The sequence below is a fragment of the Hippocampus comes genome, unplaced genomic scaffold (genome assembly GCF_001891065.2).
Source record: "Hippocampus comes isolate QL1 unplaced genomic scaffold, H_comes_QL1_v1.1 scaffold137, whole genome shotgun sequence".
Classification (NCBI taxonomy): Eukaryota; Metazoa; Chordata; class Actinopteri; order Syngnathiformes; family Syngnathidae; genus Hippocampus; species Hippocampus comes.
The window spans coordinates 551572-568574 of NW_017806002.1; the positions used below are offsets into that span (position 1 = coordinate 551572).

Below are 17003 nucleotides of genomic sequence, written 5' to 3' on the forward strand. Positions count from 1 at the left end.
TATATATATATATTTTTTTTTTTTTACAATAAACTGTAATCTGCAATTACAGTTGACAATATCAGATTTATTGTCCAGGTTTGGTCTTATCGTCCAACCCTTTTTGACCAAAGATCTACTTTTCAAGCAGGCAGCCTTCCGCCATCGACCCGTCCCTGCACATGTATGCAGACACACACGCATGCCACCATGAACAACAGCCATAACGGACCCAAACATGAACGAAACAGAAAAATAACCAAGTTACAAGACTGAGTATATTCAAAGTAAATCATTGCGTGCCTTAGTGGAAGACCTGACACAGATAGGAAGGGACACGCGTTTGTAGTGCGTTAAGTGCAGAAACATCATGATCGTAGCTTGCGTATACCGTTTTAAAATGCTAGCGCTGGCACCCCAGAACCCCATTCTTTCACAATGCCATTGGTGCATTGCAGATCAAACAAACTTGGAATGAGAATTGCACACTACTGACTGCTAACTTCCTGTGATGCAGGTGACCATTTTTTCTAAAAAAAAAAAAAAAAAAAAAAAAAAAAAATGTAACTACTTTTTTATGGATATGAAACTGATAGGATGCTTACAGTGCAGTGTAAACTAAACACAAAATAGATAATATCAATAACGCGTGCACACACACACTATTTTTTTTTCTTTCTCTATTTGCCATCACACTCCCCTGGGGTTGACTTGGGACCAGTCCGCGGACTACCGCTCGACCAGGAGCCACTGGTTGGGCACTAATGTCTAATAGACTTAGGCTAAAATAAAAGGTGAATGAACCATTACTTAGATGAACGACAATTTCTTTACCTACTTCAGTTAGACCTGTTAATTGACTAAACGCTTTGACTTTGCAGTCTTTGAAGCGTTCAATAGGACAGCTTCACAAAATTCTAACAAATGAGCGTGGCGTAAGTATTAGTCATTAAGTGAAAAATGCAAATAACTATCACTTCAAATTTTTTCATGTCTCATCAAACAATGTAATGTACACAGGTGAACTGCTCTGATTCAGCAATGAACTTATCTGGACACCATATAAGCAATACAATTGACCAAATGAGGCATTTTACTCATCATGCGAAACGAAAATTGCACTCTTGTACATTCAAATGTCAATTTGTATTCGATGAATTGTTCTTGTGAACAGCGGCTTGTGCGCCATTCCGATCGATGAGTGACACACACATTAAATAATACGATGTTATAATGTCTGCTCAGAAGCATACAATTAATCATCGTCCACCCGTGAAGATACGTACAGCATCATGTTAAATCAACTCCGAAAAAAAAAAGCCATCTGCTCCTCCTCCTCCTAGCTTCCTTTAGCATCAATGATGGTTGAGAGGGATCTGTTGCATGAAGTAAATGAGAAAAGAGACTAATGGGAAGGTTGGCGGGGGGACTTGCGTGCAGTCGAGCAGCGACGGGGAACCTTTTAAAAAGTCCTCTGAGGGCCGTGCAAAATTGTTGACAACATGATGTCACATTCCACTACCAGCGTTTGTAAATTAAACATTTTTGTCCTTTGTTTGCCCATTTTACGGCAGGCGGCGTCAAACCCTCCGGAGGTGACATAGAAAGGAACGTCAACTCACTGGCTTGCATCAGCTGTCCCTGGCGCCCGAACACCTGAGAGAAGGTGGCGTCCTGGCTGCAGCAGGTGAGCGTATCCTCCATGACGGCTGCGGAGGCTACAAGAGAGAGCAGGGAGGCGCGTCACAGCGGGATGGACAGAGTGGGGAAGGAGCGGAGAAAGGAAGGAAGGGGGCTTACCTTCCAAAACAACGCCCGCTTCCTACCCGCTGCCGTTGAGGGAGCAGACGCAGCCCCGTTAGCTCGCAGCGATGTGAGCAAGAAGTGCTCGCTGTGCAGATGATGGGAATAAGGAGGGAGGCAGGGAGGCTGGGAGGATGGGGAGAAGTTGTGGGCAAAGGGAGGGGCTGGGGAAGGAGGTGTCAGTGGGAAAGTGCCTTCTTGTATGAGGAAGGCATTGACGCTTCAGGTGGCGGGCTCAAGGATGGCAATGAATGGTTTTTGCATGATTATTTCATACAGACACGGTGTGAAGTTTCACGTTTGTGTCGAAACAACCGGCTACCACAATAAAGTAGTCGTCGTGTTTCTCTGGTCTCTTTGTGTAGGATTTTTTTTCTCTTTTTAACATAAATTTATAGTTAATGCAGAGCTGGGATTCAATTGTGAATTCTGAATTTGTGAAAGATTGGGCTAAAGATAAAATTAGTGAAGTCTTTAGTGCCTCAACAGCAAACAGCTGGACGGTGACATTTTTGTACTTCACGTGTTTTAAGACTTAATCTTTGAAATAGTGTTTGGGTAGATGTATGTCAGCACAGTTAGTATTTCCATCCATACATCCATCCATTTTCTGATCCGCTTATCCTCACAAGGGTCACAGGGCGTGTTGGAGCCTATCCTAGCTGTCTTCGGGCAGTAGGCGGGGGAAACCCTTGAACTGGTTGGCAGCCAGTTGCAGGGCACACATTGACATACAACCATTCGCGCTCACACTCCCACCTAAGGACAATTCAGAGTGTTCCATTAACCTGCCATGCATGTTTTTGGAATGTGGGAGAAACCGGAGTACCCGAAGAAAACCCACACAGGTGGCAGGGGGAAAACATGCAAACTCCACACAGGAAGGTGCACTTCTGCACTGTGAGGCGGACGTGTTCCGAACTTACTTGGCTGATAAATCCTTCTCAGTCGTGCTGTTTCAAAGACTTGGGGGAGGGGCGATTGAGGACGTTTCCAAAATGTGTTTTGTATTTAGTACAGAAGTAGCATCTAGGGATGCTAATTTCCTCTGACTGGAATATGTTTTATATTTCATGCAGAGATGGTGTGAAAGAAATCTGGGCAATTCTTTTGATCGACTGTACATCATTTCCGCCCTATGCCTCCCCTTCATTTCCATACCTTCACTTCACTTCCTCCCCTTCGTGTTCCATTTCATGCAAATCCCCTCCATCCATTCCAAGGCTCGGCCTGCTGCCAGAAACGTCGAGAGGTTAATCGCCGCCCTGTGATGAGGACCGGGAAGTGGGAAATAAATAAATAAATAAAAAGAGAATGAAGAAGAGGAGAAAAGGTCTGAGAAGAAACTGATTAATTAGTTGGAAGTATGTAGCGAAAATTGGGTAATGAGTCAAAACAAATCCCACGCCGTGCGCAACCCAAGGAGATCAAAGAGCACATGCTGGCGTCAAATTACATCAATATAAAATACACTCGCAGGCCTCAGAGGCTCTGTTAGTTTGGGATACAGTTGGCATGGCAACTTCAGACCAACTTGCCACATTCCCTTTTCTAGTTGTAGAGGGGGTGGGGGTGAGGGGGGAGGGGGTCATGATGCTCAAGCTTCTACTCTTTGGCTGCAATGCAGGGTGAAACGAGGTGGCCAGCTGCACGGAATTGCATTTTCATGAAACGAGTGAGAGCGCAGCGTTATGCCACAAAGAAAAATATTTCACCATTTGACAGCCCCTCCCCCCCACCCACACATGTGTGGTGCAACATAAACTACAGTCATAAAGTGCACCGTCGCAGGGCTGGCACATATCGTATGATAACCAAGCGACCCCAACCACCGAGCCCAGCACATTTAGTGCATTGAGATCATCAGGGGTATTACCCAATTTCACGTAATTGGGCTAATAATTATCATTTATTCACTACAAAAAACATCGGTCTTCATATTTCTATGAGGGCAATGTACAGTCCCCTCCAAAAGTATTGGAACGGTGATGTCAATTTCTTTGTGTTGTATACTGCAGACAAGTTCAGGATTGCAGTTTTGATTTGATATTATTTACATCTGGCTGTGTTAAAAAAGTCAGTAAAGAGCACCTTTTGTTTGTTTGGATGCATGTTTAAATTTCAAGACAAAATGCTTTGTTGATTTCAGAATTAATTCTGCTAATACCATCCCGAGTTGCAAAAAACACTTTGAAAGAAGAGTCATAGTGCTCCCTCACTACTTTGAGGTTCAATTATTGCAGATTCACTTTATCGCATCTGTTGCAATTTTACCTCACTGTTGTGGCACATTTTCTTGCCTTTTATGTTGGACCGGTCAAAAAAATGTTGAATTGAAATTTGTTTAAAAACGAGACCATCAAAATTAGACAGCTTGAGCAAGTGCAAAATGTTTACCTGCAAAGATTGTCTAGTGCAGTGCTTCCTAACCTGGGTTCGATCGAACTCTTGGGGTTCGATGAATCCATCTCAGGGGTTCGACAGAGCCTCTACCATAATTAAAAAAGCTTAAGACTTATCTCTTGAGTTTAGATTTACTTACTTCTGTTTTTAATAAACGCATCTTTAATGTCTAGAATTTGTAAAAAAAAAAAAAAAAAAAAAATCCAATTTTTATTTTTCACGAAAGAAGGGTTCGACGATGTGCATATGAACTGGTTGGATTCGGTACCTCTAACAAGGTTAAGAACCACTGATGTAGTGCATTTGAAGTTTATGGTGGCATTTGACCAAAATATCATCCTCTCGCTCCATTTTTTAGACTAGTGTATGCATGCGCCATGGTTTTATTCAAGTTGGGAAAAGCAGGTAATACAAGCCTTACCTCCATCTTGTGGTTCAGAACCAGCACCTCACATACTGCAACACGATGGGTTGCGTTCTAATGAAAGGAAAGCACATGTTCAAGACTTGCAAATAAAAAGCACGCCGTTGTATGTCACGAACAACTTCGCACTCAACCAGGATTTGGAAGCTGACGATGAGATAAACGTGGTGAGAGCAAAAACAGGAACTTCGTGTGGCAGCTGCCATGGAAAAGCGACTACTAAATACTTCACACAAAAACACAGGCAACCCATAGTCAACTAATTACACCACACACAAATCCGGATCAACACTATCAACTAGGTGGCAGTATCGTTCCATCATGATCTTCCTCTTACCTCTCCCACGTCTGTCAGGCATTTTCAAAAGCGAGTACCGTAGTTTTACAATGAAATCGGAAACATAGTTACACTTCTTTTGAGTGTCAAACATCTGCAATGCTTTTGTCGACATTTCGAATTATCCCACAGATAGTGAACTTCTGCGTGTATTAATGTAATTTGATATATTTTCTCTCTCCCACAGTGAATTGCTAACTCATCTACAACCTTGCGTTAGTTGTGCAACAGCCATTCCCCACGTACGTATACGTCATCTTTTTAAAGGCAGTTTTTTGTTTGTTTTATGAGTGCATTTAAAAAAAAAAGTAAATTCCAACCAACATTTCATTTGTGGGCACTTTCCAGTCCAATCTGAAGCACATTTCTTCAGTTTTTTCTTTTAAAAAGAATGGAAAAAAAAATCCAAGGCCACTGTAAGAAACAAATCACTTTTGTTGGGTCAATTATAGCAATATTTTACTTGAGGTCATTCGGGATGTTCATCTTATAACACAACTTTTCCATTAACGCTGCAAGGCAAAACACTTTTTTGATTCATTGTGGAAATATAAATTAGGGTCCATTCATAGTGTTCAATTTACTTTCCCATGTACATGCTACAAGTGTTTCGAGCGGCGTCTGCATTGTCTGTGCTCGATTCACGGAAAAGCGTCATTAAAAACGTGTTTGGAGGGACACCGGCATCCGTTTTGTTACGTTAGGTTGGCATGGCTCTCGAACAAGAATTACATTTAAAAATAATAACACACAAAGAATGTGGGAACAAGAGATACTGTTACACTTAATTTGTCCAAAAATGTTTCAACCACGCATTCTGAACATGACAAGTGACCAATTTACAGCAAAAACAAACAAAAACAAAACATTGATGAATACATTCCATCGTTCAATTCATGAAGCCAATCTTTTACACATTTTGGCAGTTGATTCTAAAGTGCTGCAGGGACGTTTGAGTGACTTTTTTTCTCCTCAAACAAGGATCTATAGCATGTTAAGTCGGCGAGAGGACCACATCAACGTTAGAGCTGGAATCGCCCGCTAACGTCAGTGAAACAAACGGATACGAACAGCCACGGTAAAAACTTGAGATGTCATTGAGATCTCGACTGGAGGAATTAACAGTTGTCCATCCATACACAGGCACGCACACACAGAATTCCTGAGGACCAATTGTTGCAGTCAACTGCCACATTTCATTTCCCCGCACAAATGATAAGCCCATAGAACAATTTTCTACAATAAGACCACTGCTTAAGCTGCAGTGTGACAAAAGATTGCAAAACAAAACAAAATGTATAAATTGAAGCCGGCGGCCACTGGAAGAGACTTGGAAATTTGTCGTCATCTAGATTATACATTATATTTCAACACATGCATTAGGAGACTCTTAGGGAAAATAAAATGTCCAAAATAATCTTAAAACAACCAAACTGAGTAGTAGTAGTAAGCGAGTTTCCCTAACTGATGCATGATTGCCCTTTGCAATAGATCAGCTTTGACAGAGCCCTAATGTTACTGTTTTGGGTCAAGTAATGACACATATTATACACATTTATATATATTAACTCACTGCCATTTACAGTGTGTTTTTCTTTTTTGCAAGGCTGGCTAAAAAAAAAAACAAATGGAGGCTCAGTTTAGTTTGTATGACAAGTGGAAGAAAACGAAAACAGTCCGGCAAGGCAGTCCAGTTATCCTCGTGTGGGACAACAAGAGCCCATGTCCCAGGAACCCGTCGAGGTCAACGTGGCTCACTTACTTCATCAGCATCTCCTGGAACCACACACATAGTTGAATGAAAACATTACAATATATGACACCAATTGAGTGTGCGACTAGCAAGCAGAAAGAAAGCAAGCCGAGAGAACTCTGCATCAAAGCGGCATTTCTGCTTGATAGGTTCGTTTCTCACCTCTCTTTTTTCATATCTGATCATACATTTCAAAAAATAAGCCACGAACATTTAGCGTTAGGGTAGCACGGCATTACAAAAGTCATAAGTCTAAAGTGGCTTGTTTACAGGGCTGATGCTAGCTTAATATTGCGAGAGGTGTGATTTTGTTAAAGGTCTATTCATCACATTTATAGACTTTTAGAAGCGCATGCCATTATGAGTGGTCAGCGGCCAAGTTTGACATTTTTGCTCGTGCACTGAAGCGAGGTTGGTCAGAGACTCAAGGGGCAAAAGAGATTAGGGGAGAGGGGCTTCATTTGAATCTTGCAAGCAGTTTTAACACTGCAAAGTCCGCCCTTGCCCCATTTTACTTGAAAATTTAGAGTCACCCACCGGAGCATCTTTAAGCTCAGGCGCCGGCGCGTCCTCGGATTTGGCCTCCGCAGCGGGGGCTGCCATCTGCGAGCTCCTGGTGACTGGACCGCCGAGCCTTTCCCTCATTCGAAGGGAGAAGCGCTCTTCTTTCTTGGGTTGCGGCGGTGACAATGATTTGGGCTCCGCTAACCTCTTGGGCAACGCTTTGCCAATCCGCTGCATCCTTACAGGTTGCTTTTGTGTCGCGGCGTCACCGGGCGAGTGTGTGGGTGATGTCTGAGCCTGGTTCTTGGCTTTTTTACCGGGGACGGGCGTCGCGGCTGGGAACGAAGCGGGCCTCTTCTGCATACTTTTGCCTTTCGTCGTCTGCGGTGGTTCCGTTAGCTCCGCCGCACCGGAACTACGAGCTCTCGTCTTTCCGAGGGGTTTTAGTTCCGGCTCCGTTTGTGCTGCTTCGCTTTCTTTCTTCCTCATATTTTTATCCGCGCCAGCCACCGCTACTTTTTTCTTGTCCTCAAGTGTTTTCTTGGCCTTTTTTGCGGCGAGCTTCATGGGGCAGCTGACGGCCATGTGCTTGCTGAGACTGGCTTGATAAGTAAACTCCCGGCTGCAGTGGGGGCAAACGGTAGTTTGCTCCTCTTCAACTTTAACGGCGGCCTTCTTAGCTGAGGTGGCGGCTTTATTCTTTTGTGAAATGGCCTTCTGGACCAGCTGGTTTTTCTTCTTACTGAGGGCACTCATTTTTGTTTTGCTCAGGTCCTGATTAAAATTAAGTCTCTTTGGCTGGCCCATTCTTCGGAAGGCACTCTGGCCTGCTGACGGTGACGCGACCCCATTGGGAGACTTGACTATTTGCTTGAGGGGGATGGGGTTCTTTTTGGGAGTGTAGCGCTTCTTGTCGCTGGCATTGGCGCAGGCCAAAATGTGCTGGTGCAGCTCTGGCATGTTGTCAAAGCTGTTGCCGCACTTGGTACAGCGGATGGCGGTGGTGAACGTCTGGGGTATGTTGTGTGTGGTGAAGTTGGTCGCGGAGGCCATGGAGCCGGCGTGGGAACGGCTGTGATAGGGAAAGGGGGGAGGCTTGTAACTGGGGTAATGCTGGTTCTGACCGAGTCGGACGTCGGGGCCTTTGGGCTTTCCGCCCTCGGAGGCCATGATCTTTATTGTGGTGTAGAGCTCCTCATTAGGATCCTCCGCGCCGTCATTCGCGTGATCGCCATTACCGTCCGGCTCTTCCTTTGCAGGCTTTGCATCATTTTGTTTTGGCCCTTCCTCAGGCGCGTCTTGAGCTGGTGTGGAGACGCTGATTTCTTCTTTGGCTCGGGATGGATCGGTGTAATTTTGCGGCCTGAGTTTACCGCTCTCCACGGAGGTATGAGTGCAGGCGTCATTTGGATGCAGATCTTTTTGGTGCTGTTGCAAATTGCAGAGAAAGGCAAACTCCTTGGAACACACAGAACACACGTAGATCGTGCCCACCCCGTGCAGCGTGGTCCGGTGGGCGAGAAGGGCGTCCGCATCGCCAAATAACTGCAGGCAGAATTCGCACTTGAAGGGCCAATCTGACGCGTGCTCAGCAATATGCCCGCTGAGCTCCTTCATGGAGTTGAACGGGCTCTCGCACACATTGCAAACAAAAGTCTTGGAGTAAGTAGAGTTGATTTTTTCGGCGGTGGGGGGATTCGCGGGTTTCTTTTCTAAAGGCTGAGGTGAAGTGTCAACATTATCCCGAGGCACATGGTTTTTGACAGAGGGCTCATCTGTGCAATTCTCACGCTCCTCTTTTATCTTCGCAGGTGGAAGGCTTTGTGGAAGCAGCAATGGGACTGGGTCACGTGACACAGGAAGGGAGGGGTGTGTCGGCAAAGACTCCGGCTGGGGCGAGAGAGCAGCCAAGTCTGAGTCTTCAGACTTTGGAGTTCCTGAGTTGAGGTCTTGGTTAGTTTGACCGTTCGGCAGGCTCCTGCTTGCCTCAGTCAGAGAAACGTCTTGTGTAACGGACAGGCCAACTGGAGAACACTCAGGAGGTGCAGAATGATCGAGGGGATCCTGGAGTGGAGTGTTTGGGGAGTCCAGTGTCTCAGAGTGGTGCTGCTCTTCTTCGTCTTTGTCGTCACCGGCGAATAAACTCTCCGCTTCTTCCGACGGGGGCTGCGGCGACATCTTTGGTGATAGGACAGGAAGAGGCCGCTGGGCTGACGAGTCTGCGGGCTGGGAGAGCGGAGAGTTGGCCATGGCGGGCGGCGAGGGCATGGTGGGGAGCACAGGGGGCGGCGGCGTTGTGGACGTCACACTCGAGGTGCCTGGTGAGGAGGGGTTCATCGTGACAGGGGTTAAGGATGGAGGAGAGGGGTGGGCTGACTCAACATTGGGAGACTGTGGTTGAAAACTGATGTTGCCGGGCAGCGAGGGTCCCTCATCTGTCGGTAAGGGCAAACCCACATACTCGTTCATCAACACCTTTTCAAGCATGCTGGTGTTTGGCTTCCTCTTTTTGACTTGCAGCTGTGGCGCCGCACTTCCCTTTAAGTCCGGATCAGCAACAGTCTTCCGATGCAAGCTCAAATCAAGTGCGGCATCGCTGAGAACCTTGTTGGGGGTGTCGCTTCTTTTACTGACAGTGTTTGACAGGTCCAATGGTTGTTGATTGCAAGCGGCGCCTCCGTTGCCAGAGGAGGTTTGGGCAGGGTTACTTCCGTAAGGGCTCAAGGCTGCAGTGTCATCCTTCTCCAGCGAGTCTCCAAGAGGGAATACACCGAGGTTGTCCAGTCTTGGCACCTTGAGAGCGTACGAGCTCAATGCCTCGGCCTTACAACCCTCTGCTCGAAACGGTGGACTAAGCTGCGATGCCGACGGGGGTGAGGACGTTCGCCTTTTAAACCGACCCGAGGGGCCTTGCAACGGCGTGACGGAAAGCGGCGACGCCAGCCTCTGGCTTTCTGTTATGAGCGTGATGGACTTCTGAACGTCTTGTGTCTGGAGGAGCTGCTTGAGCTTCGGTGACAGATAAACAGTTTTCTCACGTTGAAATCCCGACGAATCCGCCGCTTGCTGGATCAGGCCACCTACTAGCAAGTTCGGCGAGGACGACGCCGTGGATGACGAAGAGGTAGTGAACGATACCGTTTCTGCCTCTATTTTGAGGCCGGGAACAAGAGGTGGCGTCAGCGTTCTTCTTTTGGATGACGGCGGACCGAAGGTGGACACTTGCTTGACACTACTGGCTCGGGCCTCCACTTTAAGCGCCTGACTGAGCTGGCTGGGGCTGATGATGACGGTGTCCAGACCGAACAGGGCAGCCGATCGAGTGTCCACCTCGATGACCTCACAGCTGCTCACCGTGCTGGTGGACACTATTTTGCCGTCAATGTAGAAACTCAAGTTTTCCGAGATGTTTTTGGATATGTCCACAACGTAATCGTCCCGGTCAGCCTCGTCTTCTGTGTCGGCGCTAGGTAAGTACACAAGGGCGGGGCTGGTATTGGGCGACGCGTTGGGTCGCGGCTGCTCCGATGCCTCCTGCAGCAGCATGCCTTTCCGCCGAACGCCCTTTGGTAACAAGTGTCGCTCATGTATTCTGCGCTGGTGCCGTCGCATATTGGTGTGTGTGCCAAACGCTTTGTTACAGTACTTGCAGGGATGAAGCTCTTTGGATGCCCCGTTTTCGTCTAAAATGAACGGAGGGTCCGCTTGAGACCCTGACTCCTTCCTTGGCGCTTCAGCATAGTGTGCAGGTCCTCCAGTAAGCTGCGACCCCATGGCAGCGTAGTGACTCGTAGGGCTGGTGCAGTCGGGACTGGAAATGTCCGCCTGCACCACGGGGCTGAGCAGATGAGCGGTTCCAGCCAAGGAGCCGGGCTTCTTCTTGGCACCGCTCTCGTGTCTCCTCTCGTGGCGCCGCCGACCCACCTGTGATCCAAAGGACTTGCTACAGTATCGACACTTGAACAGTTGTGTTTGCTGGCCGGTGACGGCGTGAATGTGGATGTGACGCTCCAGACCCTGCCTGGTGGAGAAGTGCCGTTCACAGTGCGGACAGGGAAATGAATCTCCGTGGGCATCCCCATCGAGCAAGGGGTCGAAGTCGGGATCGGTGTCGGCCTCCTGTTCTTGCCTTTGAGGCGGGGAAGACGGCGACTGGCTTCTTTCGATATCTCCAAGGGACACGTCGGGCTGCCGCTGGGCTATTTGCTGCTGTGCTTCAACGGAAGCAAGCAAATTATTCGCATCCTCTTCTTCCTCCTCCTCCTCTTCCTCATTTGCCCCATCCATCATGTCGACTGACATGTCCTGCACATCTCTGTGGTCAGTCATTTCTGTGGGCGTGACTTTGGATGGTCCTTGTGTTAATGGCCTCTCATCCTCCTCCTTCACACCTGTCAACAGTCATCACCAATGTCAGGCAAATGAATTGACACCCAGGCTCGTGGATTAGATTTTACAATCGATTTTAAAGGTCACACGCTGATGTAGAAATTGACAGTTCGCTCAGACATATTTATAACTCTGGGGCGTGTTCTGCTTTTTTGCATCACTCATTCCACTGAAAAATGTGCTTCAGACACTTGCAGGAAAGGCGACAGGAAGGCTGTCGGATACACATATTCACTATGTCAACTTGCCTTCTTCCCCGTCCCACATCTCCGCAGATTTGTCTCCACTTGTTTTCTGCGAGTCGGCCCAAACAGCTCTAGCAGCTTTCTTCTGCCTGCAGACAAAAACATGAAAAGCTTGACTGTCTCAGAGAACAAAGCACCAAAGTATTTGCAACCATATTTTAGTGAATGCAAAGCTCCCTTCGATTTTTTTCTTTACAGCCAAATACCTTTATGACAAGCCAAAATAAGTTACAATATAAAAAGAAAGTTGTGATACATTTTTTTTACTGCACTTAGGTAATAATGTTCAGGAACTCCCACATTCACCTGTTAAAATCCAGACCAAGAAATTCTCTCAACTTTTATCCGGCAACAAAATGAATGAATTTAGATCAACTACAGGATTTTATTATTCTGAATGTATGCCTTCACTTTCGTAACAACTGAGTTTTATCTTGTAAAATTTCCGAAAATCCGAAACTTCATACTCAATTATTGAGGACTTTATTCTTGTACTGGAATGAATATTTGTGCAAAACTGCCACTTCCTTCTTGTGAGGTTAATACTAAATTCCTAAAACTTTACAATTAAATTTTTTGGACGGCTATCACTTTTACTTGGAACAGCCTTCATTGTAACTTAATTTTGAGGAAAAATAAACACTCCCGTAGGTTTCAGTGGAACTTCCTCCTTCAACATTATGACTTTATTTTAATAACATTACATTTACTCATAACATTAATTTTAGTAAACATTTATAATAATGTAACTTAATTCTCTTAACATTATGCCTTTTAACATGGATCATGACAACTTTATTCTCATAATATATATGACTAAATTTACGCTATTAGGACTTCATTGTCTTACCTTAAATCATTTTTCTTTAACATTAGGACTTTATGCTTGTAAGATTGTTTATTCTCTTGACCTTAAAACTTTTTCTTGTAATTACCGTATATGTTTTGGTATTTTATTTTAACTTAATTAAGATCCCGCCCCCCTATTTTCAGTGTTGACCTATATCATAAAGGAAAAAGCATCAAGTCAAATTACATTCACTGGAGTCATTCAAGCTTTTGTAAGTCAAGATGAATCAAGCATTTGGGCTATTTATAAAGCAGCTTTGAGCAACTTTATAACAAGTGTGCGATGTGAGAAGTGTCCTTCATGGGACGGTAACAATCTCCGTATGGGTATCTAACAGATAGTCTTAGCGTTGTAACGCTTTTCCAGCGAGTGTTAGCACGTTGTTTAGCCGCTCGGACCCGCCACCATTTCAACGCGGAGATTGAACGAGCATTTGAAAGATGGCGACACTCTTGGCTCAAACTTATGGGAATGCTGTGAGACCTTTCGCCGGTCCGGAACGTGATGCATTGGATATATGTATGGGCCCTCTGCATTTAATTGGAGTTAAGACTTATTTTGAGAAACCTTCATCGCTGACATGAATGCCTTCTATGAGGACCTCGGCAATGCATGTTGCATCACACAAGGGCACAATTATCCACCATCTTTGGACAGCTTTGTGAAAAATTAGAAACGGCTGCGACAAGGAGTGTTAAGAGAAGACAGTGTGACTATATAACGATACGAGTTATGGCTATTATTGTTTGGAAAATGAAGGCATTGTTTTGTTTTGAATAGTGTTTGACTTCTTTTGATACCTCTGTGGCAAGAATGATACCCCCCTACACACAGGCACACAGAGAAAAGATCAACAACTTTTGCCACATTTTTGCATTTTTTTGGACACCTAGAAACATCCTGATTTAATACTGAGAAACACTAAGAAATGCTGACCTACCGTATGCCAACTAAAATGTTACTTAAAACAGTATCTGTACAGTTCACGCATGTCATACAGGGGGAATTCTCAGTTGACGATGTCCGAACAAAAGATTTTGAGGTCAAGAACTGCACACAATGAACTCGTTTGCACAGCCACTGAAGAACACGTCGTCGTGCAGCACGTAAAGCTCCTGCCATAGTTTCTGTTTTTTATTTGTTCTGTATTTATGGCTTACTGGAATAATTAGTGGTAGAATGATGCTTCAGTGAGTGACGCGTTCACTGGCTATTCTGGAGTCCATCGTGACCGGCCAGGAGGTCACGTGACCCAGCGTTACAAAGCCTAATTCAAAATCAAAGCACAGCGGGGGAGTTTGTGTGAGGTCAGTCATCCCGTATGCATGCACTTAAGGACACAGCTCATGACTGCATGCTGTCAACGCGGACCAAGTCAGACGGGTTCATTGTAGTTGAATCACATTCATGCAAGCCTACAGGGATCCACAATTTTTGCCCTCCAGAAGCCCACAAATCATGTGATACAATTACAGATTCACGACACAATTTGTATAATTGCCTTAAAGCTTTATACCATCACTTCACCCAAACCCAAGTATGAAATCATAATTGAAAGCTCAGCCCTGGTTAGAAACTCTTAATTTGAAACCCTGTCTTGGAAGTCTGCTTTGAACGCTTACCCACATTCGATCACCATAACCTCTCTTTGAATAGCTAATTTGAAACCCTGGGTCGGGCTTGAATCCCAAATCAGAAACCCTAACTCCGTCTAGACAACCTAACCAAGGCTCGACACCCTAAATTCTAAACCCAGCCCTGACTTAAAACTAAGATTGAAATCTTTTTTGAAACTCTGCACTTGTCTGAAAACCCGGATGTGAAACCAAAGTTTGAAATCCTAACATTGGCCAGACACCCTAATTTGAAACTCTGACCGTGTCTTGACACCTTTAGTTTCAAACCAACCTCAGTCAAGGAACCCCAATTTGAAATCCTACTTGTATTTGGAAATCCTAATTTGAAAGACGACTGCTAAATTGGAATCCTACTTGAAACCCTAAGCGTTGTTTGATATGATGGATTCATACCTAAATTTAATTCCTACCAAAGATGCCTGAGACCCTAACTTCAAATGCTTGAAACCCAAGTTTTCAACCTGAATTTGCTTGAATCCTTAGCCAGGTTTCATGCCCTCAGTTGAATACCTAACCCAGATGTAAAACCTTACTTTTCACATTGAAATCCTACTATGAAACCTTGTGACCCAAACTTTGGCTTGAATCCCTAATTGAAAACCCTCAAGTTTTCTTGAAATCTGAATTTAAATTGCTTGATTCCAAGTATGAAACCTAAATTTGCTGGAAACTCCAACCATGTCATAACATCCTGACCCAGGCGTCACATCCTCACCTCGAATTGAAGCCCTACTTTGAAATCATAACCCTGGCTACACACTACTTTGATACCCTACCCATTCACATTGAAATTCTACTTTGAAAAAGAAACATGTGCCTCAAACCCTAACTCTGGCTTTATACCCCAATTTAGAACAATCCAAGCATTTAGAGTCAACTCACACAGGAGCTAAGAAGGAAGACTCATCCATGTCACAAGAGCCTAGCAGCAAGATCCATTTATCTTTGACTGACAAAAAACTGCGTCCAAAGTTCACAGCACACTGCGAGGCATTTCCTCCCAAGTCAGTTGAACATTATGTGTTCAAATCAACAATCTCCTTGTTTGATTGTACATCATTCAGAGTAAATATGGGATACAAATGATTTTACACGATTGCACAACTTTACAGAAATGGCGTTTTGCTTGGATGGGGTTCCCGGAGAAACTTGTAAATGATATCCTACTACATTGGACGCACGAGAGGGGGTTGACGTGTCTTAATGGAATTATGTTTGATTTCAACTGAGACGTAAGAAAATAGTTTACCATCTGCTTCCATGCACCGAGGTGTCCCGGGCTAGCCGCCTAGCTTCGCTTAGCATTCGCCAGACTTGACAACCTGATCGACTGGTTCTTCCGCCGTAGACTTAAAGCAAAGAGATGGCCGGCTCGGTTCGAATACTCCCCACAAACGTTCGAAACGGGGTGGTATTTATATTTGCTACCCGATACCGGCGAGGCTGGAGAGAGGGGGGCAGTAACCAGCAACCGCGGCGCAGGAGGTGGAGAGTCGGGCGTTCGGCTTAGCTTTAGCTCGCCGCGCTAGGCCACCACCAAGAGGAGGCTCTCCGATGGATGGCTTTCATGCTTTTCGGGAACTCAGGAAGGTCACATCCTCGACAAGGAGCAGCTTGAGCGGGGGGAGGGCTCGCTGGCGAGGCGTGGGAGCAGAGTTCGGGCGACTGCCGAAAGAAGCGGTTAGCGTAACGACTTTGGGGCGTCATTCAGTAGCCACAGCGACAACTTTGATATCGGGTATAAAAGTGGAGAAAGCCCCCCCTTCTCCTCTTCCTACTCCCTCCACAACCATCAGCTAGCCTCTCAATGCTAGCTACTAGCTCAACTTAGCTCCCAAGTGCTAAGAAATCACACCGCGGCGAATTTAGCGGAGGTGTCCGTTGTTGTAAAGCAGACTTCTTAAAACGCGTGTCAAATCCACTTAAAAGTGCCCCGACCTCTGTTAAACACACAAAAAAGAGGCCTCACCTCGGCAATTTTCCCCTTTCTTCCTCCGGTGCAGCTGTTATCTCGGGGTTGGCTCGGCTCGCCTTGCACGGTGCTGTATCACACCAGCAGCCAGCCAGCAGCTCGTCTCCGGGCGCGATAGGCTGCCAAGAGTGAGGGATGAGCCGGAGGACCAATCACACGCCGCCTCGCCGCCTCTCCACACCGGGGGGAGATTTGGGACGGCGAGCATCTAATCTGGCTGTGATGCGTTCACGGTGCACTTTGGTACCTTACATGTCAACATGTCTGCGCCCAAAAAGACTGACTTTGCTACCTATTGTCGTTACGCGATTTGACTTGCTTCGTTTTTAACCTGGTTAATACGTCAAACATGTAAGCGGCACAAATGCCAAAGAAAAGAAAGAAAAGGACCCCACGCATAAACAGTGTTAGCAGCGCATATAGTCTACATTGTACAGCAGTCTACGAATGTTAAACCAAATTTTAAAACCAAGCACTCTTTCAGTTTTATAACCCCAACATTGAAATCCTAGTTCAAAAGCACCAAATTGTCTTGTGCCGCCACTTTAAAATGCTTCACTACGTTTTGAAACCCTAATTTGAAGTATGGATATCATTTTCTGTGAATCCCTAACTCAGACCTCAAAGCCTGGCTCTGTCTCATGTGCCTAAATCTAAACTTGGATTGAAATTGAAATTCTTAGCATGCCTTGAGACCCTAATTTGAA

At 45.6% G+C, this 17003-nt stretch overlaps 2 protein-coding genes across 5 annotated transcripts in view; both read right to left on the minus strand.

Moving 5' to 3' along the window:
* The window catches only part of kaznb (kazrin, periplakin interacting protein b), a 98108-nt gene extending 93218 nt beyond the window's left edge, over positions 1 to 4890 (minus strand). For 2 of the 4 annotated variants that reach the window (XM_019892408.1, XM_019892411.1), the window contains exons 1-4: positions 4744 to 4878; positions 4607 to 4663; positions 1780 to 1908; positions 1602 to 1697 (exon numbers count right to left, since the gene is read on the minus strand). In XM_019892408.1, the coding sequence (XP_019747967.1) occupies positions 1602 to 1683 (82 nt within the window). In that variant the 5' untranslated portion in view covers positions 1684 to 1697; positions 1780 to 1908; positions 4607 to 4663; positions 4744 to 4878. Of the gene's footprint in view, positions 1 to 1601; positions 1698 to 1779; positions 1909 to 2943; positions 3049 to 4606; positions 4664 to 4743 lie in introns of those variants that run through there. The other 2 variants (XM_019892410.1, XM_019892409.1) reach the window with 2 other exon arrangements.
* Positions 4891 to 5250: 360 nt separating this feature from the next.
* On the minus strand, positions 5251 to 16725 carry prdm2b (PR domain containing 2, with ZNF domain b). Its single transcript, XM_019892401.1, has 4 exons — positions 16294 to 16725; positions 11841 to 11926; positions 7237 to 11594; positions 5251 to 6722 (listed from the first exon to the last, which is right to left on the minus strand). Exons 2-4 carry the CDS (start codon positions 11857 to 11859, stop codon positions 6705 to 6707), a joined length of 4395 nt encoding a protein of 1464 aa, XP_019747960.1. The 5' UTR covers positions 11860 to 11926; positions 16294 to 16725; the 3' UTR covers positions 5251 to 6704.
* Positions 16726 to 17003: the final 278 nt, after the last annotated feature.